This window comes from Lampris incognitus, chromosome 4 (assembly GCF_029633865.1).
Source record: "Lampris incognitus isolate fLamInc1 chromosome 4, fLamInc1.hap2, whole genome shotgun sequence".
In the NCBI taxonomy this organism is placed as follows: Eukaryota; Metazoa; Chordata; class Actinopteri; order Lampriformes; family Lampridae; genus Lampris; species Lampris incognitus.
Window position 1 is genome coordinate 25,929,346 of NC_079214.1, and position 22,757 is coordinate 25,952,102.

At 42.4% G+C, this 22,757-nt stretch overlaps 1 protein-coding gene across 1 annotated transcript; it reads left to right on the plus strand.

Annotated features, from left to right (window-relative positions):
• Positions 1-1,582: 1,582 nt before the first annotated feature.
• myef2 (myelin expression factor 2) lies at positions 1,583-22,549 on the plus strand. Its single transcript, XM_056278498.1, has 16 exons — positions 1,583-1,731; positions 2,341-2,546; positions 3,286-3,338; positions 4,343-4,350; positions 4,447-4,540; positions 5,473-5,664; positions 5,783-5,936; positions 6,024-6,073; positions 6,174-6,234; positions 6,742-6,846; positions 15,105-15,149; positions 15,233-15,325; positions 15,450-15,536; positions 21,538-21,722; positions 21,920-21,971; positions 22,170-22,549. The coding sequence occupies exons 1-16, from the start codon at positions 1,622-1,624 to the stop codon at positions 22,331-22,333; spliced, it is 1,659 nt and encodes a 552-aa protein (XP_056134473.1). The 5' UTR covers positions 1,583-1,621; the 3' UTR covers positions 22,334-22,549.
• The last annotated feature ends 208 nt before the right edge of the window (positions 22,550-22,757 follow it).

Below are 22,757 nucleotides of genomic sequence, written 5' to 3' on the forward strand. Positions count from 1 at the left end.
GCAGTATGTCAGAGACAATAGACAGATCAGTACATGAAACAAGTCCTTTACTCTCAGCTCATGACAGGACGCCATGCCCCAGGAGGAAAAAAGCAGTGATATAAAGGTAACATCAAGGCCCACATCAAAAGGTTTGGCATTGACCATAACACCTGGGGACAAGCAGCAAAAAACAGGGAAGCCTGGAGACTGGCTGTCTGTGAGGGTGCTGGGTGCTAAAACCATGACCGCCACTGTACTGCTGAAAACAAGTGCAGACTCAGAAAGGAATTAGTTACCAGAAAGGCTCAAACCACATCCTGAACCACTTCTTCACACCCTTGCCCACATTTCCCCAAAATAGACAGCTCTAGGATTGGCCTCTATGCCCACCTGAAGACCCACAAGGACCTCGAAGGAGGACAGTTGTACTCGACCCCGAATAACCACAGATGATGATGGTTATGTTATGTTATTGTAGCGAATTCGGGGGACAACGCAACCACAGGAACTGCCGTGGCCGGGAAGCGAACCCGTGTCGCCCGCACCGCATGAGACATCGCTAACCGCTAGACTAAAGGGTCAGACTCGCCAGCCAGCGGCCAGCGTGTCTACTTATCCATGCACGTTACACTATGTTATGTTATGTTATGTTATGTTATGTTATGTTATGTTAAACAGAGGCTGTGGAGAGAGTCCCAGCTCCAGGTTCCTGGTAGTCACCATCACAGAGGACCTCTCCTGGGCTGACAACACCTCAGCAGTGGTAAGGCACAACAACACCTTTATTTTCTGAGGAGGCTAAGGAGAGCCAACCTCCCCCAAAAGCTGCTTGTCACCTTTTATAGATGCTCCATCGAGAGCATCCAAACAAACTGCATGACAACCTGGTAGAGCAGCTGCACCAAAGCTGACAAAAAAGTCCTCCAGCATGTTGTGGAAACAGCACAGGACATTGTTGGCATTGAGCTGCCTTCACTACTACATCTTCACAGCACTTGGTCTGTGAGGAGGGCTAAGAACTTCATAAAAGATATTACACACCGGGGAAACCATCTGTTTCAGCCCCTCTCATCAGGTATGCACTTCAGATCAAGCCACACATGCACAAAGAGACTGAAAAACAGTTTCTTTCCAAAAGTTGTGGCACTAATGAACTCAGACATCTCCTCAGTCCGACGAGACTGATATGCTACCACCATTGGGTACGTGCAATATTTGCTCACATGCCACTTCATGTGTCCACTACTGCATTTTTGCTGATGTTTTTGCACCTCGTAAGTTGTATTTTATTGTTGACTGTATTGTATTTTATACCTTATACTGCTCATATTTTGCACTTATATTATTTAGACTCTGTACTTTTTATTGCTGATAATTTATATTTTCTTATCTCTTTTATGTATGTACCATTGTGCTTGCACCATGACAATAAAGTTCTTGAATCTGTTATGTTATGTTATGTTATGTTATGTTATGTTATGTTATGTTATGTTATGCATACCTCCCTCTCTGCGTTTTGACATAGGCTGCCTGGCAACATGCTCCAAATCTCGCGTTGAAGGTGAAACCCCGCTACTGCAGCGTTTTCAACTGCGCAGTGTTGGTAGCATCTTCTACCGTGAACTAAACAATCTCGAACATGGCAGACGTTACAAAGCAGGAAGACGAGACGGTGCAAGAGGAGGCGAGTGCACCGATCGAGGCTGACTCTGAGGAACCACTTCCCGAAAACACCAATGGCGTGAAAACGTAAATAAAAATATTTCATTGTTTCGTTGCCTGTGAAGTGTCCGAAGGTTAGCTTTGGCTAATGTTACCTAACAGCTAAAATGGAGACGTGGTCAGCTAGCCGCTAGCCGGAGGCCTTTAGCATAATCTTCGTGATTGATGGCTGTCAGGTTGCTATAACATGGTTTAAATTGCCTTTTCTAATTGTAAGAGGTGCCGTGTAATCTCCTAATTTGGTTTGGTTACGTGTTAAAGTCAAAATCCCTTGCACACCTCACGCCAAATTTGTTACTATGCTAGCCGCATAATTAACATTAGCTAACAAACTGAGTCGTAACCAGTTCTTTGTAAAGTTGATCCCTCAATCGTACGTTTTTAGTAGGCTGCGAATTTAAAATTTTTTTTTGTTTAATTATATCAATGCTATAGTAGCCAGAAAACTGTTTGTGCTATCGCTTAAAGCAGTTTGGCGTAAATATCCTCACAGTTAAGCTTGGCTGTATGACTGCTAACTGATGGCCTGTGAACCAACGCATGACTCTTTGTCCCCCTTAAGTGGATTAAAAAAAACGTGCTTGCAGTTTTGAGGTAGAGTACGTTTTGACTCGCTGCTTTATCTATTTTTCTCAGAGACGCTGAAGAAATCCAATCTCCCGAGAAGTCCGATCCTAAAGATAAGTCCATTGGAAATAGAAGAGGAAATCGCTACCATCCCTACAAAGATAAACTTGGTGGTGCTGGAGAAAAGAGGGTTGCTCACAAGAACCGGGTGTTCATTAGCAATATCCCCTATGATATGAAGTGGCAGGCAATTAAAGATCTAATGCGTGAGAAAGGTAATTTCTCCACTGATTGAGATTGAGCTTCCCCCCTCTCCGGCTTCTCAGTTGAGAAGGACTTCTTGACCTTTCTTCCTTTGTTACCAGATTGATCACCCTGTATATAGTAGTCTCTAGATGTTCATACCTCTTGGATGCACTTAGTGCAGATGGTAGAGAGCAGTACAGTGTGATTCTGGATTTATTTAACTCTTATGGTGGACAACTATTTAGTTTGGATTGACATGTCTGTGAGAAAAGGAAGATGAGATTAGTTCTTTTGTTCTCTGTTTTATGGTATTGTCAGCTCCTAAATGTAACCTCAGACCATTAGTAGTATTGATTCTTGATTTTGTTGCATCTGTTGAAAGGTGAAACCATGATTGTATTTATGAAACTATTGTTATACACTGCTTTCTGATCAATGAGGTCTTAAGGAACCATTAGGTGAGAGGACACCTTTAAAACTCAACTGCCATGACTGGAATCTTGTTGAAAAACTGATCAATATTGAGTCTTTTGAATTCCCCAGGTTAAATGTAGCTGTGTTTCTCTTTGGCCTTGGCCTTTGGGTTTCTCAGTCACTGCCCAGAAAGGCATGGTGTTGTCTTGTGGGGTGTTGGTGTGGGCCAACTGTTTATCATTAATGGGACATCTCTATCTGTAGCGGCATTGCCAAGGCCAACGGCGACGTGAAGACTTGGTGACTTAAACCCCTTTACTCTCTTGGTATTTTTCCTTTGTATGTCTCATGTAGTTGGTGAGGTTACATACGTGGAGCTCTTTAAGGATGCAGAAGGAAAGTCAAGGGTAAGTGACGTGGTCAACTTGCTGCACGTGGTTTTAAATGCCCACAGCAGTCTCTTTATCATCAAGTACTCTTAGGTACTGATCTTTTGGGTCCGTTTATGATATGCTACTGAACTGGAGATGGGTTGTGTTTAGAGCCTGAAAGTTGGCTACAGATTGATATTCATTTGAAAAGGAGATGTCTTGTTGATTTTGGAATACTTGCCCAACTTGAATTTATCTGAAAGTACACCTTTGTTTTTGTTGTTGTCCTTTCAATTGGTGTCAAAGATTGTCTGTTTGGCCATTTTCAAAGGAGAATGTGGATCGTGTGATTTGTCTTATTGATTGACTCTTGACTCTGTCTCAAAATCTGATATCACAATTCTGTTATTGTAAAATTCTCTCACCGGAGGAGCAAAATATTGTCGGTCTTCTAGATTTAACTAACAGAAAATTAACTGTTCCCCATACAGCATGTCCAGGACAACCATATAGACTTGCCATACAATGTTTTGATTTGTTGTCATGGTAGACCTGGTAAATGTAAGTTTGATTATAAATGTGTGGCTCACTATTTTCTACCATCATCTATATTTCCGATGTACAACATTCAAAATGTGAAAAACATTGTTTCAAAATCAAGTTTAATTTAGATACACATCATATCGTTTTCAGAAGACTGTCCCACACCTATTTCTACCCGCGTAATCTTGATGTTGAAAGCTACACTTATAATCCATCAACACTCCTTTGCTCCAAATACTGTTCTTATTATGCATTTAAACTATTGTGATGTTCTGCACAATAGTTTAAAAGTAAAAAATAAAAAATATGGTACCAAATAAAATTAAACTGTTATCCAAACTTATGGCCAACTGCAATATATAGTTTGAGAAAAAAAAATCTTCAACTATGTTGATGAATGAGTTCTGTAATGGTAATGTGCTTTTATTTGGTTGTAATAATGTTTATTTCCTCTACTCTGGCTGTGCTTCCTGGACTCCAAAATGGTGACTCATCAGGGTTGTGGGTAAGAAACTGCTGTGCTCAAACTTTTTTATTTACATTCTTTTCCATCCTTAGCCTACTTGGCCTCATGACATCTCTTCTGTCCCTGCTTCTTCAGTGTGGTGGAATTCAAGGATGAAGAGTTTGTTAAGAAGGCCATTGAAACTATGAACAAGCATGATCTAAGTGGAAGGCCTCTTAATATCAAGGAGGTAGGATAAATTAAGTTAATCTTTCAAATAAAATAGTTGTTGTTAATCACTAGCCCAGCCTCTTGCATCCTTACATTGTGTATGTTTCATAGTCTGGACAGCACACACACACACACACACGTTTCACTATCCTTATGAGGACCCCTCATTGACTACATTTATTTCCTAGCCCTTAACCCTAACCTTAACCAGGCAAACTACATGCCTAACCTTAACCCTTACCCTAACCCTAATTCTAACCTTAACCCAGAAACCAAGACTTCTTAACCCTAAAATAGACCTTTTTACTTGTGAGGACCTCTAAAATGTCCACACAAGGTAGGTGGAATCTGGTTTTTCTATCCTAATGAGGACATTTGGTCCACATTAGGATAGCTAAACATGTACACACACACACACACACACACACACAAGTAATTTCAGTTGAGGTTTATTGTAAATCTCAAGTGTGAGTACTTAATAGTAGACGGCAAATATTCTCAAATTCCTCCTGTGTAATTGTTAAATAAAACCTTTTAACACTGGATAACGTAGAATTAATTACAGTAACTAAAACAATAGTACATCAAAGTAGGCAAGAGAAATGTGTCACTTTCATGTTAACTAAATGAAATCCTTGTGTTTGTGTGTGTTGTATTTCTATCTTTGTGAGGACCAAGTTGAGTTTTTAATCATCAGATTGAGGACATTTTTGCTAAGTGAGATCTATTTTCTGGTCCTCACTTCTTTAAGGTCCTATTAGGGTTGGGGGGGGGTTAGAATTAGGATTAAAGGTGTAAGGGTGAAGGTTAGGCATGTAGTTCTGATGGTTAAGCTCTAGGGAATGGATGTAGTCAGTGAGGGGAACTCACAAAGATAGAAGTACAAGAGTGTGTGTGTGTGTGTGTGTGTGTGTGTAAACATTCATATGAAAAATATTTTTCTTGTATAAGGACCCTGATGGGGAACATGCACGGCGTGTGCTTCAGCGTATGGGAGGAATTAACCAAGGAGGTCGAGGGCAAGATGTTGGGCCTGGTGTGATGAATTTGCCTCCCTCCATTGCCAACAACCCTAATATTCCACCTGAGGTCATCAACTCGCTACAGGCAGGACGACTGGGTACCACAGTGTTTGTGGCTAATGTGAGGACTTACTTACTTCATCCAACTTCATCCTCGTTTTCTCTAAGGTTTGGTGTGTTTAAAAAAAAAAGAGTGTTCCTGTTAATGCTTTCATTTATTATTAACAATTTTATTCCAGCTGGACTTTAAGGTAGGCTGGAAGAAGTTAAAGGAGGTGTTTAGCATGGCAGGTATGGTGAAGCGGGCTGACGTGAAGGAGGATAAGGACGGCAAGAGCAGAGGGATGGGAACGGTCACTTTTGAGCAGGCACTAGAGGCTGTGCAGGCCATATGTATCCTCAAGAAACCAATATTAAAACACACACACTCACATTCATAGAGCTACTTTGCAACTGTGTCCTCCTTGACTTTACTTTTAGCCATGTTCAATGGACAGATGCTGTTTGAGAGACAAATGCACGTCAAAATGGTATGATTAACATTTTTGGTTACTTTACCACTTTATAGAAATGATTAAGAACATGTAAAAAACTCATTTTTATTCATTTATTTTAACATGTTTTTAATAGGATGAGAAATCTCTTCCTCTTGATGATTTCCGGCAAATAGAAAAAGCACCCCAGTTACCAAGTGAGTAAACTGTATAATAACCCTTTTAAATCTAAAACCGTGTACTTTCCAGTTTCCAAGGGTTTTGAAATTCTAAGTCAGTTGGTGAAGATGTCATATTAATATGGGGATTTGTGTATAGATGTACATTTTAATCTTGTGCTTGCAGTAAAGTTCAGCTGACTGTTATCACCTCTGATGTTCTTCTAGCTAAACGACGTCAAAAATGAATGAATACATTGTGTGTAAAACAACATCAAGGTCTACACAAGGTAGTTGCTAAATTTGTCTGTGTCCTCCCTATCAAAGGATAAACTTGACTAAATCTGAATTTAAAATGATGCGTGACACAGTACAAAAAAAAAACATGGAGAGGCTGGTGTGTTTGCGTATTTAGGAAAAAAACTCAGCCTATTTATAGTCAGATTATTTCTGTGTTACAAAAAAAATAATAAATCCAGTGTTGCTTAAGGTCTGTGTGTATAGACCTATTTCTAGATTGTACATGGTGTGTCTGTGTGTTTGCAGGAGGTCTAGGGGGTATTGGTATGGGGCTTGGACCAGGAGGGCAGCCCATTAACGCCAACCGTCTGAGTGGAGGTGGAGGAGGCATGGGCTCCATGGGGCCAGGAGGTCAGTCAGCCCTCAACTGACCATGGGAGGGGAATCCTTCACATTTACATTACGTTTTACCATTTTCTACACACGCACCAGTTAACTATGCTGCAAGTCTGTCTGCTTAAGGGGATCAGTGCAGGTGCTTAAGGTGGCAGTGGACAATTTTTTTTTTGCTTTAACCATTACGAAGTAAATGTAGATTGCACAGTGTAATGGCTGTACAGTAATGACACCATTGGAATTTAGATTGGTTCCCCATAAGCCTCACTTTCAGGCTTATAGGGACCAAATTCAGTCTGCCACCAGATATGATCTTGCAGTAAAATGAAGATTTGAATTATGGCACAAAGGAAGTGGGCCAACCACTGCGCAACCAAAATAGGAAGAGGACAGTGCTTTGGCTTTCCCTGGTAGCTATCCCCAGTAGCAGAAATGGCAGACGGTGGAACAACCGAAGTGACAGTGGAAAGTACCTTGCAAGAGAAAAAAAAACCCCGTTGATGGAGGAGGCAAAGAGGGAGAGTGATGGACAGAGGTAAAACAAGAGTGAACCTCAGACAGGCATTCACTCGATGGAGTGAGCTCTGATGTGATTCCCCATCATCCTCATCAAAATCCCCATCAATATCGGTTTTCCCCTAGCCAGACAAAACCCTTCGCATGGAAACAGGTTACCCATCGCTTACGATTAGGTTAAGCTTAGGTTAGGTTGAAGTTAGGTTAGGGTTAATTAAGCATCCCATTGTTGTATCGAATTCTGGCTAGGGGTAAACAGATCTCAACAGGGAAACGGAGTTCGATACAACACCCGGGATTTGTAAGGGTTCCAAACCGACATTCAGTTGGCATTCTTTCTACTTGATCAGTAAGTAACACAACCTGCCTACTTATTAATACTACTGGATGTGTTACTCTGCTTCTATCATAGCACTGACATCGGGGTTTATAGTTCAAATTGGGATTCTTATGGTTGTTTCTTGCTTTGGACTGTAGCTAGACTGCTAATAAATGGAAAGCGTTCCGTTGGCTTTGCGACAGCGGTGCAAACAATAGAAACAATTAAAAATGCTGGGGGGGTTGTCTACAGCTGCTTTAAAGAGGTACTAAACACCTAAACATGTTTTTTGAGCTTTAAACTAAATGATATGGCTGTATGGTGATGAAATGCATCAATGCTGTTGTTAATATTGACATTTCTTACCAAATTTCTAAAAATTGGTATTTCATGGGATGAAAACGACTCAACATAGCATCTACTGATTTAAATCAGCCCTGAACCCTGTAAGACCAATGCTGATGGTTAGGACATATTGATGTCATGAAATAAAAAAAAAATGTAAATGCCCTCCAATCAGAGGTGGGCAGCCAACCTCCCCCTTCTGTATGCAGCACGTCCGGTGTGTGAAGATGGTTGTGTGAATGCACGTTTGCAGCGGCCTCACCCAGTGTCAGTGTTGGAAGATGATGGCACACATTCAGATTTGCGGCGGCCTCACCCCTAGTACTGTCCATGCAGTGTCTTTGTCAACGTCTGCATCTTAAGTTTTGCCTTCGTTTGATGGCTTGGAGAGCTGGTGCTGGATCAGCTGGGAGAGCAGGGCAGGCTAAGCTAACTGCTAGCCCATGCAAACTGGCAGTTCTGATAACACTGAGGGCGGGCTGGCGGCGGCCTCAACTAGCGTTGACTGTGGTGTTTTTGATGTCATCGTGAGGAGTGCAGGGAGGTGTGTTGAAGGTGTCTGACTGTGAGAGTTGGTGCTGGATCGGCTGGGAGAGCTTGGTCTGCTTCGTCCGATGGGCCTGGGGACTACGGCCCCGGCCTGGAGCTGCACCTGAGGAGGAAACACCAAGGGCGGTCTGACAGGATGCGGAAGCGGGGTGGGCTAAGCTAACTGCTAGCCCATGCAGACTGGGGGTTCCGACAGTCATCCTGGCTGGCGTTCGTTCCCTTGGACAGTGATTTTTTTTTTTGTTTAGTTTTGATACATGTGTTAGTTTGGATATGTGTGTTCTTGTAGTTTTGGATGTGTTTTTGTCCTTGTGTTGTACTGCTGTGGGCTGGGGATAAACGGCATTTCGTTTCATTTCATGTACGCAAGTGCATGTAGTGAAATGACAGTGTTCCTGATTCCTAATCTGCATCGCAGCAGTCGGGTCTTAGGCAGGCAGGTGGAGGGGACCACGGTGGTGTGCGGCAGGGACTCTGGACACGTGCTAGGCCTTCTCGCGGCTCTCCAGCTACTGTAGCCTCAACTCCCCTCACTTTTTAGCATTTTTCAAAATTGTGCAATGGAGTTAGGCTCAGACTTGGGGGAGAAGTTACATTTTAAGTACTGTTGAACTGTGTTAAAGTTAGTTGAATCGATTCATCCGGAAACAACGTTTATTGAGGGGAAACGTTTCATCACTAAAGTGACCCTTTCAGTCTCAACTGACTGCAGGTATCCCCACCCTTACAAACAATACAGTGGCATAATGACTGAAAACAACAATCGGTTTCATATTCAAATTGCTGTGACTTTTCAATGGCAATGTGTACTATTCACAGAGGATTTGGGAATGTTTGCAGTCACAGCATTGTAAGATGGCTACATATGTACTCTTAGGCCCCCTTTTCGGTTCAGTGATGGTCGTCCCCTCATCACATAGATGGCCTCTTTGATTCCCTGTTCAAACCAGCGTTCCTCCCTGTCAAGGATGTGTACATCCTAATCCTTGAAAGAGTGGCCACTGGAGAAGCTCCTCACTGCAGCCTGCAGATCGGTGACGTGTTCAATGTTGGCTGTGACGTGCGCAATGTGGGCAGTCGATGACGTGCTCAATGTTTGTACAGTAGTGCACGCGAGAACGCCGGTGTCGGTACTTGTTCTACTCGCCCTGCTCGGGGTCCTGCGACTACAGATGACATCACTACTTCACGCATTGTGATTGGGTAGGGGCTAGTTCAGTTTAGGAACAGCGGGAAACAGTAGATTGACGTTAGACGCAGCTCGGCCCTTCGGCCCTCACGAGCGTTCGCTCGTCCTGAGCCTGCAGCCTCGCTCCTTGGACGCAGTTCGGGCCTTTGGCCCTCGCACCTTTACTAACCGACTCTGTCCACATGGATTGTAAAAAACACACAGCTAAATAACTATAAAGCTAGCGTTAAACAACGCTAGCTAGCAGCATAATCCGTGACTGCTGTTTCATGCTAGCTAATGTTCGTGCAATGGCAGGAATCACAAACCAGTGAACTTGAGGATGCCCACATTGCGCACATCACAGCCCACATCGAACACGTCACCGACATTGAACATGTCATCGATCTGCAGGCTGCAGTCAGGGGTACTTGGGCCACTGGCCTGTAGCTGGGTGTAGACTGCAGAGTCCTGGCCTGAGGCATTACCTCTTCTTTTCTGCGCCATCCTCTTGGCCAGTATCTGTTAAGTTTCCCCAATGTACATGTCACAGCAATCCTCCTGGCACTTATCAGTGTACGTTATATTGCTCTGTTTGTGCCAGGTGACCCGATCTTTGGGGTGGACAAATTTCGGGTACAGCGTGTTTTGAGGTTTGAAAGCAACTGAGAAAGTGTTTGGAAAATACGCTTATGTGGCAGGAGGGTTCTGACACTCCCGCCACATACAGAATCAACACTGGTTTATGCCAGAGCCCTAGAAAGAGAAAGTTGCGTCAATGAGGGGTCAGAACGCGAGAGTGTCACGTGGTTCGTGTAGCCGCCGAATAGTTCCAAACGAAGCTTGGCGGGTCATTTAAATTAACTGCTTAGCCGCGATTTCTGGTAACTACTAACCAATATTTTCAGATTTTTACATTTATATATAGATATAGATATATTCCAACGTGACATACACTCACCGGCCAGTTTATTAGGCACACCTGTCCAACTGCTCGTTAACGCAAATTTCTAATCAGCCAATCACATGGCAGCAACTCAATGCATTTAGGCATGTAGACATGGTCAAGACGATCTGCTGCAGTTCAAACCGAGCATCAGAATGGGGAAGAAAGGTGATTTAAGTGACTTTGAACGTGGCATGGTTGTTGGTGCCAGACGGGCTGGTCTGAGTATTTCAGAAACTGCTGATCTACTGGGATTTTCACGCACAACCATCTCTAGGGTTTACAGAGAATGGTCCGAAAAAGAGAAAATATCCAGTGAGCGGCAGTTCTGTGGGCGAAAATGCCTTGTTGATGCCAGAGGTCAGAGGAGAATGGCCAGACTGGTTCGAGCTGATGGAAAGGCAACAGTAACTCAAATAACCACTCATTACAACTGAGGTATGCAGAAGAGCATCTCTGAACGCACAACACGTCAAACCTTGAGGCAGATGGGCTACAGCAGCAGAAGACCACACCGGGTGCCACCCCTGTCAGCTAAGAACAGGAAACTGAGGCTACAATTCGCACAGGCTCACCAAAATTGGACAATAGAAGATTGGAAAAACGTTGCCTGGTCTGATGAGTCTCGATTTCTGCTGCGACATTTGGATGGTAGGGTCAGAATTTGGCGTCAATAACATGAAAGCATGGATCCATCCTGCCTTGTATCAACGGTTCAGGCTGGTGGTGGTGGTGTAATGGTGTGGGGGATATTTTCTTGGCACACTTTGGGCCCCTTAGTACCAATTGAGCATCGTGTCAATGCCACAGCCTACCTGAGTATTGTTGCTGACCATGTCCATCCCTTTATGACCACAGTGTTCCCATCTTCTGATGGCTACTTCCAGCAGGATAACGTGCCATGTCATAAAGCTCGAATCATCTCAGACTGGTTTCTTGAACATGACAGAGTTCACTGTACTCAAATGGCCTCCACAGTCACCAGATCTCAATCCAATAGAGCACCTTTGGGATGTGGTGGACCGGGAGATTCGCATCATGGATGTGCAGCCGACAAATCTGCAGCAACTGCGTGATGCTATCATGTCAATATGGACCAAACTCTCTGAGGAATGTTTCCAGTACCTTGTTGAATCTATGCCATGACGGATTAAGGCAGTTCTGAAGGCAAAAGGGGGTCCAACCCGGTACTAGCAAGGTGTACCTAATAAAGTGGCCAGTGAGTGTATATTCTATGCGCACTGTTTGGAACTATCCGGGCTCCCATCACGTGGTTCATGTAGCTGCCGAATAGTTCCAAACAAAGCTTGGCGGGTCATTTAAATGAACTGCTTAGCCGCGATTTCTGGTAACTACTAACCAATATTTTCAGATTTTTACATTTATATATAGATATAGATATATTCCAGCGTGACACATATTCTATGCCAGGGGTCCCCAATAGGCGGCCCGCGGGCCACGTCCGGCCCGTGACGGGTTGATTTATGGTCTGCGAGAATTGTTGGAGAAATGCCAGAAGGAAGTTTTTTTTTGTTTCCCTACCAAAAAAAAAACCTTTTAATTTTTTTTTGGAAATAAAAAATTGTTTCTTCCTTCTGGTATTTCTACACATTTTGTTTGGGAACACTATTCCAAACATAATTTCAGCAGTCAATCCAACAAGAAATGCTACCTTGTAACTATCAATTCCACCCCGCATTTCTCCTTGTGGGCTAGTCCAGCCCCCCCTCACTTGCGCGTCACATGACCTTATCAGCATTACTGAAAATACTTCAGTTAAGGTGGGCTAGAATGCTGCTGGAGGTTGAGTGGCCCGTGGTTTTAAAAGTGGCCCTAAAAGTGGCCCGCTATGAAAAGTAATTGGGGACCCCTGTTCTATGCGCACTGTTTGGAACTATCCGGGGCTGCCATGATCCGCCATTGCTGTTGGCCCATTCACGTCTACGGAGTTTACGTAGCTCTCTCTTTCTAGGGCTCTGGTTTATGCTTAGGCAGTTGGAATTAGGAATCTGGAACACTTTATTTATTTGTCATTTAATTTCCTGTACTTGTGCACATGAAATGAAACGAAATATGGTTTCCCACAGCAGTGCAACAAAGACAAAAACACATATCCAAAAACTACAAGAACACATATATCCAAAATACAAAAGATCACCCTCCAAGAGAACGAACGCCAGCCAGGATGACTGTCGGAACTGCCTGTCTGTATGGGCTAGCAGTTAGCTTAGCCTGCCCCGCTTCCGCGTCCTGTCAGACCGTCCTCGGTGTTTCCTCTTAGGGCGCAGCTCCGGGCAGGGCTGTGGTCCTGTGGCCCACCAGCTGCAGCAGACCAGGCCCCCTCAGCCAATCTAATGCTAGCTCTCTCAGCATGACACCTTCGACACACCTCCCTGCACTCCACACGATGACACTAAAAACACAGTCAACGCTAGGCGAGGCTGCCGCCAGACCGCCCTCGGTGTTATTGGAACTGCCAGTCTATATGGGGTAGCAGTTAGCGTAGCCTGCCTCGCTTCCACATCCTGTCAGACAGCCCTCAGTGTTTCCTCTTTGGGCGCAGCTCCGGGTAGGGCCGTGGTCCCTGGGCCCACAGGACGCAGCAGACCAAGCTCTCCCTGCTGATCCAGTGTTGGCTGTCCGAGCCATCAAACGAAGACACAAACTTAGACGTGGACCAAGACACTGCATGGATGGTACTGGGTGAGGCCGCCACAAACGTAAGTTTGCGCCGCCATCTTCCCACACCGGTACTAGGTGAGGCTGCTGCAAATGTGAGTTCGTGCCACCATCTTCTCACACCGGAAGTGGTGTGGGGAGCTGTTGTCTTTCTCCTCTCTTCGATTGGCTGGTGCACTGTTTGAGCGTCTTCCTGGCTTCAACATGCCCAGTTAGGATAACCACATTTAACCAGGGCCTGAGCCCCCCCCCTTTTTTTCCTCCCCAATTGTAGCCGGCCAATTACCGCACCCTTCCAAGCCGTTCTGGTCGCTGCTCCACCCCTTCTGTCAATCAGGGGAGGGCTGCAGACTACCACATGCCTCCACTGATACATGTGGAGTCACCAGCCACTTCTTTTCACCTGACAATGAGGAGTGAGGAGCCGTCTATGTGAAGAGGGAATGACCATCCCTGATCCGATGGGGGAGATCTAAGAGTACATCTGTCGCCATCTTACAATGCTGTGATTGCAAACATTCTCAAATCCTCTGTGAATAGTACACATGGCCACCTAAATTCTAGTTAACGGTCACGCCTATTTGCATATGAAACCGATCATTGGTTTCAGTCGTTATGCAACTATATTGTTTATAAGGGTGGGGATACCTGCAGTCAGTTGAGTGATGAAACGTTTCTGTCAATAAACGCTATGTCCAAATCAACTTTCTTTGATTAGTTGAGCGATGAAATGTTTCTCTCAATAACATGTCCAGATAAATTGATTCACCTTTCTTGATTTTATTACCTGGATTATTGAGCATGTGTTAAAGATAGTGCGCCCTAGTGAACCGGGCAAGATATCTCGATGCAATACTGAAGTGGCGTACTTTTGGTTATAATTTTTAAGAAGGGAAATTAGAACAAGAATTTCGAAAGAACTTGAGTGGGATGTTCTGGGATGATAGCTTCTGTAGTTCCCTGGTGGTGGAACGAGTTACCAAACTCCATTTGATCCGCCGAGTCCCTCTCCATCTTTTAAGAAGATGCTAAAGACCCAGCTCTTTCTTGAACACCTCCACACCTGATGGTATTAATATTAAAAACATTTTTTTGCTTCTATGCACCTTATGCATTGCCTTTGTGCACTGCCTCTTGACATCTTATGTCCTATCGGACTTGAACCTGGTTTTTTGCCACTTAACTTAACTTGTCACTTCCTGATTAGATCCTTGCTTGTGTTGTATTAACTCTCAGATGTATGTCGCTTTGGAGAAAAGCGTCTGCTGAAAGAAATTGTAAAATGTTAGTTCTTTGATACACCATGTGCAACCTGGACACATCGTCAGTAATAAACCCAAAGTCATCAGGTGTTTCGAGTGTGAGTGGGATAAGACTTCCTAAGGTGCAACATATTTATCCCACAATAACATGCATTACGGACATTTCGCTTCAGAATGTTTCAAGTTCTTCAGTAAATGCACTCATGCTCAGTTAATATGTTAACTACCGTCAACATTTTACCGTCAAGTGTTTTCAACGAGACATGTCTTGTTCATCCACTGACCCTGCTGCTCCGAATTTGGGTTGTAAAGATAAGATGTGAAATGCAGTCAGATTAGAATCCCAGCCATTGTCTACCAGCTTTGTTCTTTGGACCAACACAGTTCGTCAAACTGCTTTGTCATGTCTTACACCTCCAAGCCAGATAGCTATCCATGGATACCTCTCTACTGACCAAATTGAATGACTTTCATTTTCTCTTCCCTTAGGTATGGATGGTCCAGGTTATGGTGGAATGAACAGACTTGGAGGAGGTAAAATCTTTGCAATCTTTAATTGCTGTTTTTGTTTGTTACAAGAACGGAGGATTCGTAAAACCTTGTGCTACCTTTCGCAGGCATGGGTGGCGGAGGTTTTGGTGGCATGGATAACATGGGCAACATGGGTGGCTTTGGAGGGAGAGATGTGGCGCCCATGGGAAGGATGGGAGGTGAGAAAACATATTGACTCTGCTGCTGTGTTGTTCAGTATTTGTCTTCTGACATTTTAAGACCAATACTTGTGTGTCCTTGGAAACCTCATTGTGTACTGACTTTTCATTTGTATTCATGGAGATATGTACCGATCTGGGATGGACCGGGACTTTGGCCGTGGTGACATGACAATGAATCGAGGGTTTGGGGACTCATTTGGAGGAATGGGTAAATGCATTGACACACTGATCTCAAATAACCCTAAGACATCCACTCTGAACAGTGACACCCCCAACCACATTAGTGCAATCTGGGGCTTCATCTTTGAAAAACTGTCAGTAGAAATCATTGTCAGTTTGTGTGTAGACATATTTTTCCAAATGGATAAAAGCATAATTTATAAGATGTTTTATTTTAAAGAATGTACCCCTAATATACTTGCAAAACATGAATCGTGAATGAACACAACTTGAACATACATGAACAAGCCATAACTATATAAGAGATACACTGTTTTTTTTTTTTGCGGTTTCCGATACCAATACCTGGATTTGGATATCTGCCAATACTGACACCGATAGCAGAGTTCTTTTGTTCTTGAATATTATTATTGGTGTTGGTGGTGGTGTTAGTATTAGACATGTTCAAATTTGTTGGTACCCTTGCAGCTTGTTGAAATAATGCTTCATTCGTCCTGAAAAGAGATGAAATTAAAGGCTATTTTGTCATGTATACTTGCATGCCTTTGGCATGTCATAGAATAAAGCAAAGAAGCTGTGAAATTAGATGAATTGTTGCTTATTCTACAAAGATATTCCTGGGCACATTTGTTGATGATCCCTTACAAAAGATAATTAATAATTGGATTATAGTGATATTTCAAATTAATTATTTTTTTAATTAGTATCATACACGTCTCCAAATTTGTAATCAGTTATTCAGCCTATTTAAATAGAGAAAAGTAGTCACTATGCTGTTTGGTATCATTGTGCGCACCACACTGAACAACCAGCAAATTTCATTTGCGTCTGTATGTGTAAAGTTACATGAGGCTGTAGTAAACCACACAGCACTTCTTATTAAAAGAGCAAAATATACAAAAATGCTTTAAAATTATTCCAAAGCAATTTATTTTAACTGTAGTTTAAGTAGGAATCAGATACAAATGGAAATAGGGGTGCAAATTGCTATGGCAACTCCTTTAATGTTTTGAAAAACTTGAACAAATCAAGTGCACAAACTTAAAAATATGGGGACTACTGGATGTCTTTGTAGAAATGGTCAATTATTAATTAAATAACTTGTGCTACAACATTTTGGCTATGAGCTTACATACTTACAATTCATAAAAAACATTAGACTATGGAATCTGAATCGGTATGGCAGGGCTCCAGACTAACTTTTCCACTGGTAGCACTGGTGCTACCAACTTTCTCAGTTCGTCGCACCAGCACATGATTTGGTTGCACTTATTTATTTATCTATCTATCTATCTATCTATCTATCTATCTATCTATCTATCTATCTATCTATCTATCTATCTATCTATCTATCTATCTATCTATCTATCTATCTATCTATCTATCTATCTATCTATCTATCTATCTATCTATCTATTTATTCGGCATGGGATTAATCATTGACCTTGCGTGCTGATGAATAGTTGTCGTAATTTGCATACCCTAGTTTTACATTGATAGAAAGATTTACAGTGACTTGAGAATTGATGTTTGCAAAATATTTTAATCTGAATATTAAGTTTGAATTTGATATTAACATTTAATTTTTGTGAACGGGAGTTCCTCTTTCGCCATGTTATAAGATAGGCAGTGTTGAACTTGATGACCATTTAATTCTCCTCCATTGAGTGAGTGCTCTCATCTAACAGCTGGAAAGTAGTCGGGAGGGGCTCAGTGTTTCAGGGCATGCATCGGTCCCTGCAGATTTTGTGTTTCTTACTGTCGTTGTGCAACTTCAAAGTTTGAAGCTTAAACTGTGTTGACCCGGTAATAGTTAATGGACAGGTCACGTTGCCTACAATACACACATACACATAGCTTTTCCCTCATATTGCATACACGGGTACTGTGTTAAAGTGATACTGACATCAAAATCTGAAAATTCCTATTGATAGGCTATGTTCCGAGTTGGAATGTGACCACGGAGAAATTCATTGGCGAAATTCAGTTCCATTGAGAAATTCAGAGGAGAAATTCAGTTCCGAGTTGGAGTGTGACCACGGAGAAATTGTGCCAGAGTATATGTAGACACCAGTCAATTTGCATATAGGGTTACACAGCCCTCAGTACTACATATGAGAGCTGTGGATAACTGGATCCATGTCAAACGTCTCTGCGTTACCGCTCATGTTTAAAACCCTAAAATAAAAACTTTGTATCCACGTACCTGTGTGTTACTGTTGTTTGTAACAGATTTTGACTTATGAAGTCAAAATACTCATCGAATTGTGATATTAATCGACGTTTATCGGTCAGTTATCATGTTGGCGGACATGAGCGGTAGCGCGGTGATGTCAGGAAGACGGTAGCCAATAGCTTTGAATTCATAAAGCCACACCTGTTTTCGGTTATGATTCAAACTCCCAGTGTTAAAAAATTTGTTCAGTAAGGGCACGTCAGTCTCTCTTTAACCATTGTGGTTGAAAGTACTACTTTTTCTTCTTCACTGGCTCAGTTGGTCTCTCCCTGGCTGCACTTTCATCATCAGTGGCATCTGAGTTGGAACCTCTCGTTGATCATTGGCTCGCCCTCCCCACCAGCCTCCGCTTTGCTCTCCTCATTTTGCTTTTTATAATAATCAGCTAGAGACCACTTCATTTTTGGAACACGGTAACAGCTAAATGGATTGTTGCCAGATTTGGAAGATTTGCCAGTGTAATTCGTGCATTCACGCCACTCGCACGAATGTGACCACGTGAAATTTTAACTTGCACACTCCCAAAATGGTCGCATATGCAACCATTTTAGTCACAGTCTGGATCGGCAAATTCGGTCCGTTATCTGATGAGTGAATCAAAATTAACTTTATTGGCCGAGTGTGCACGCACACGATGAATTTGACTCTGGTACACACCAGCTTCTAGCACTTGCTAGACATTCACAGAGAGAGAGAAAAAAAAGAAAGAAAGAATAATTACATTATGACGTATTGGCACCTGAGACCGATATTGGATCGATCTAAACTATATTGAAGTGAAATTATGAAAACTTAAAATTCAGTGGTAAACCTGTTTCCTTTTGGGAGGCCTCAATAAAGCTTTTTTTTTTCTAAATTTATTTCTGATTTTTCCCTTTTTCTCCCAATTTAGTGGCCAATCGATCACTATTTTAATTCAAACATCCACCCTGTACTGCATGCGTTCGCCAACTGCATCTCTCCGGCCGGCAGTCTCAAAGGAGACGCCTCGCCACTTTGGTGACAAGGTGAATCGAGGCCGAACCACTGCTTTTTCCAACACACCCAGAGACGCATTCATGTGACGAACACAAGCCGACTCGGCCCCCCCTCCCGAAGACAGCGTTGCCAATTATCGCTGCTTCATCGAGTCCGGCCATAGTTGGATCTGACGAGACCGGGGCACGAACCCCGGTCCCCGGTGGGCAACTGCATTGACACAAAGCCGATGCTTAGCCCACTACACCACCGTGGACTACTATAAAGCTTATTTTGTTGACTAATACTAATACCAAAACTGTTGGTACAGTCCACTTAAACTAAGTTATGGTAATTGACAATTCAGTGTGCACACTGTCCACCAGAAGGTTTAAGAGCAGATCGCTTTTTATCTCCTATAGAATGTTTTTTTGTTTTTGTTTTTTGCATTATGTCAAGTGAGCATTTTCATGGGTTTACCACTGTTTGCATGTCAGGTTATGTGTCTAGTGACAAGGCCTATATTATTATTTTGATAGGATATGTGACCTCTGATTTGATTGCTTGACCATTCCATTTATGAGGCCCCTGATGGCTGCAGTGTCATTGTCATCTAAGTGGAGGTTGGGAGTTGTTTGGGGATGTGCATGGATAAAAGTGTCAGCTAAATGACTGTAATGTAATGTAATGCCCTGGTTTTTGTGTGAGTACCATGATTTTTCTTTATAGTTTTACCCAATGCCTGCTGCCTTGCAATTTCTCCTAGGAGGTGGAAGATTTGGAGAGGGCATGGGACACAGGGGAACTGGATTATGTACATCCCCCATTCCCCCATCTTTCTTTGTTTCCATTGTTCCTCTACCAATTATCAGTTTAGCATTGAACCAGGCCACCATTGTAAATAAGAATTTGTTCTTAATAACTTGCCTGGTCAAATAAAGGTTGAATAAATAAAAATAACTATGGATGAATGAGGACTATTTGGTTACATGGTACGGTGCACAGTGATGACTTCTGTATCAGGCAAATGCATTAGTCACCACGATTCATTGTAGGAATATGAAGCAGATGCTCGACAGCCCAGGTAGCCTTGTTGCTGGAGAGACTGTTTCAGACTGAGGTTTAAGCTCTTTGTCTGCAAGTATCTTTCCTTTTTAAATCAGAATTGAGAGAAAAACGATCACTACCAGCTTTGAGGGCATTGCTAAAGTAATTTCCATCACAAACCAAACCTAATTTAACAAGATAAGTGCCATTACCTCGGGTACAGTATGAATGACTAGAGAAGTCCAATAAGCCTAACTGTCTTTAAATGCTGCATGTAAACTGAAGTCTTCGCACTCTACTTGCCAGATGAAAGTTAAATTACTTGGGATTATGGCTCCCATTGCCTCCCATGTACACCTAAAACACTCCAGCTATGATAGTTTTTGACTACTCATTGCATACCATAATGAAAATGTCATTGCAAATGTGTCAAATGTGTCACTTGGACTCTAAATTTGGATGATAAGGAAAGTTTTACCACAGCATTGATAAGTAGATGTCATTGGATGGATAAAAATAGAAATATTCACCTTTAGTCTACTTGGTTACATATATCAAAAAATTGGAATGCCTGTGATCATGGACTTCTGAACAACAAACATTTTCACGACTTGGAACTTCCTGGACTCACTCCTAATCCTACTTTGAGGCTTGGCAATAGGAGTGGCTCTATGGCTGCACTTCCATTGTAAACTTTTTTCTTTTTTCTTTTTTTTTTTTTTTACCTGCCATGCTGAGCTGTGTTACAACACAGACTTCACATATTTCAAGGTTTTGGCCAACATGTTTTAACACTTTTTAACTTTATTGCTGTCCATAGTGGTTCAGGGGTCAGCACAGGATGGGAAAACCAGGTATTAGCAAATTGGTATGGAAATAGGTTGGAATGGTTAAAAGTAGATACTTTCTGTACATAAATAGATTTTATGATGACGTATGAGGTTGGTCGCTTTCACAATTGGGCGGGTTGCTTCAGTCCAAACTCAATATAGTTCTTTCTTCTTTTTTTTTGGTCCTCCATTATTGCAAGTTTGGTTTCAGATTCTACGGAACCATGGTGTCTTTGTGTTATACTGCATGTTGCAAATGTCAGTCATTGTTGCTTCCAATGTCCACTACCTGTAACTTTACATCATAAACATGGAAACCATTGTGCACACACAGTCTTGATAATGGTTATTTATTTGGTGCCACTACAAAAATGTGGAACTCTATCAATGGCAGCTCTGCTTGGATGCATCAATTGCATTCATGGCGCGACAAATTCATAGAGGGTACTCCGCTTGAAGGAAACTGTTTGAGGACACAAGCCATGATGAGAAGCGCATTTCTGCAGTACTTGCAGTGTATTTACGCGCAGCAGTAAGGTGAGCTCACGACCACAACAACCCCTTGCAGTTCATTTTGGAGGAAATTTGGATGTGTGCGACAATCTAACAAAATGCATGTAATCAGTAACAGTTAACTTCCTCAATAGAATCAGTTCACATGAAGTGGACTGGAGACCCCTGTCTGTAAGTGGACCGTTTTATTCAGGTTTCAAAATGACTTACACACTGGAAAAAACATACCGCACTTACGGTAAACCGTCCAAGGTCCGGGAAAAACTCCTCTAACTAACCCAAACATTAAACCACCTTAAATCGATGAAGTCCTGGTAAACTTGTAAGCAGCCTGTGAAGAGGTTGGACATTGCCACTTTTTGATGCCACAGTGTTTTGGAACGCAGTAGAGAGCCACTCTGTGTTGGGTACTCTATTTATTGTGTGTGTTCGTGTGTGTAATACAGGTGGTGGAATGGGCAATATGGGGATGGATCGTATGGGCTCCAGCTTTGACCGTATGGCAATGGCAGGAATGGAGATGAACCGTGGCTTTGGAGGGTATGGAGGTGGGGGAGCTGGCCACATGCGGGGAGGCATGTCTGACAGAGGTTCCGGGTCCAAGGGAGGCTGTCAAATCTTTGTGCGAAACGTAAGTGCAAGTAATTAGATATGTGGTTTGGGCTAAAATTTAACATCACACATGTGGAACACAGTTTCTTATTGCAAGAAGTTTTACAGCTCTTGATTGTTTGATTCTAGAAATTAGACTCATGTCATGTTTAGCACAAAATATTGATTCAGACAATTATACAGCATATAGTGAATTTTTCTGTTTTTCTGTTGCAGCTGTCCTATGATCTCACTTGGCAGAAGCTGAAAGAGAGCTTCAGTCACTGTGGTATGACTTTTGCTCATTAGGGATCTAATCTTTAGTGTTCATACACTCAAACATTAACTTACAGCTGCCCCTGACTTTGACACATGATGATAGATGAACAAAGGTGTCAGTATCCTGTTTATGGATTTATCTATGATCTGAAAAATTACGGCGTCAGCATGCGTAACACTTAACTCATCCCTTTTTGTGTCATTTCAGGCCAGGTAATGTTTGCAGAAATCAAAATGGAAAACGGGAAGTCAAAGGGCTGTGGGACGGTAAGATTTGATTCTCCAGAGAGTGCTGAACTGGCTTGCAGAATGATGAACGGAACCAAGATCAGTGGCCGAGAGGTGGATGTCCGTATAGATCGTAATGCCTAGAGCCCTCATCGGAGCGTTTCTCACACACGTCCATGTTTAAACCTGTCGCCAAAACGAGTTTTTGTTTTGTTTTAAAAACACACGTGTTCCATATCTAAGTTGTTGATTGTTTTGCAACCATTTGTTTATGTATTAAGACTGTTTTTCTTCATTTTGTAAACCTTTTTAATTTGTTGGTTAGTTAAATTGAATAAATACTTTTTTTTTTAATTTTTAGACTTTGTGATTGTCAAGTTTACTTAAAACAGTCTTGGTTGTCTCTCATCTGAGTGAGATAAATGGACCACGGGGTTTGTTATAACACAATCACTTGTGCTGATGTGTGCAGTAGCATCTTTAGTTATGAAATCCACATTTCATTTAGTCAATTTTTAAAGTGAGAACTTGATAGATGTGTTTTTTGGGGGTTTTTTTTGAAGTTCAT

Bases quoted from the DNA above. Each gene is read 5' to 3' on its own strand.
- myef2 (XM_056278498.1), top strand. From the start codon at position 1,622: ATGGCAGACGTTACAAAGCAGGAAGACGAGACGGTGCAAGAGGAGGCG. The intron at 15,150-15,232 runs GTAAAATCTTTG...TACCTTTCGCAG, and splicing joins AATGAACAGACTTGGAGGAG to GCATGGGTGGCGGAGGTTTT. The intron at 15,537-21,537 runs GTAAATGCATTG...TGTGTAATACAG, and splicing joins GGACTCATTTGGAGGAATGG to GTGGTGGAATGGGCAATATG.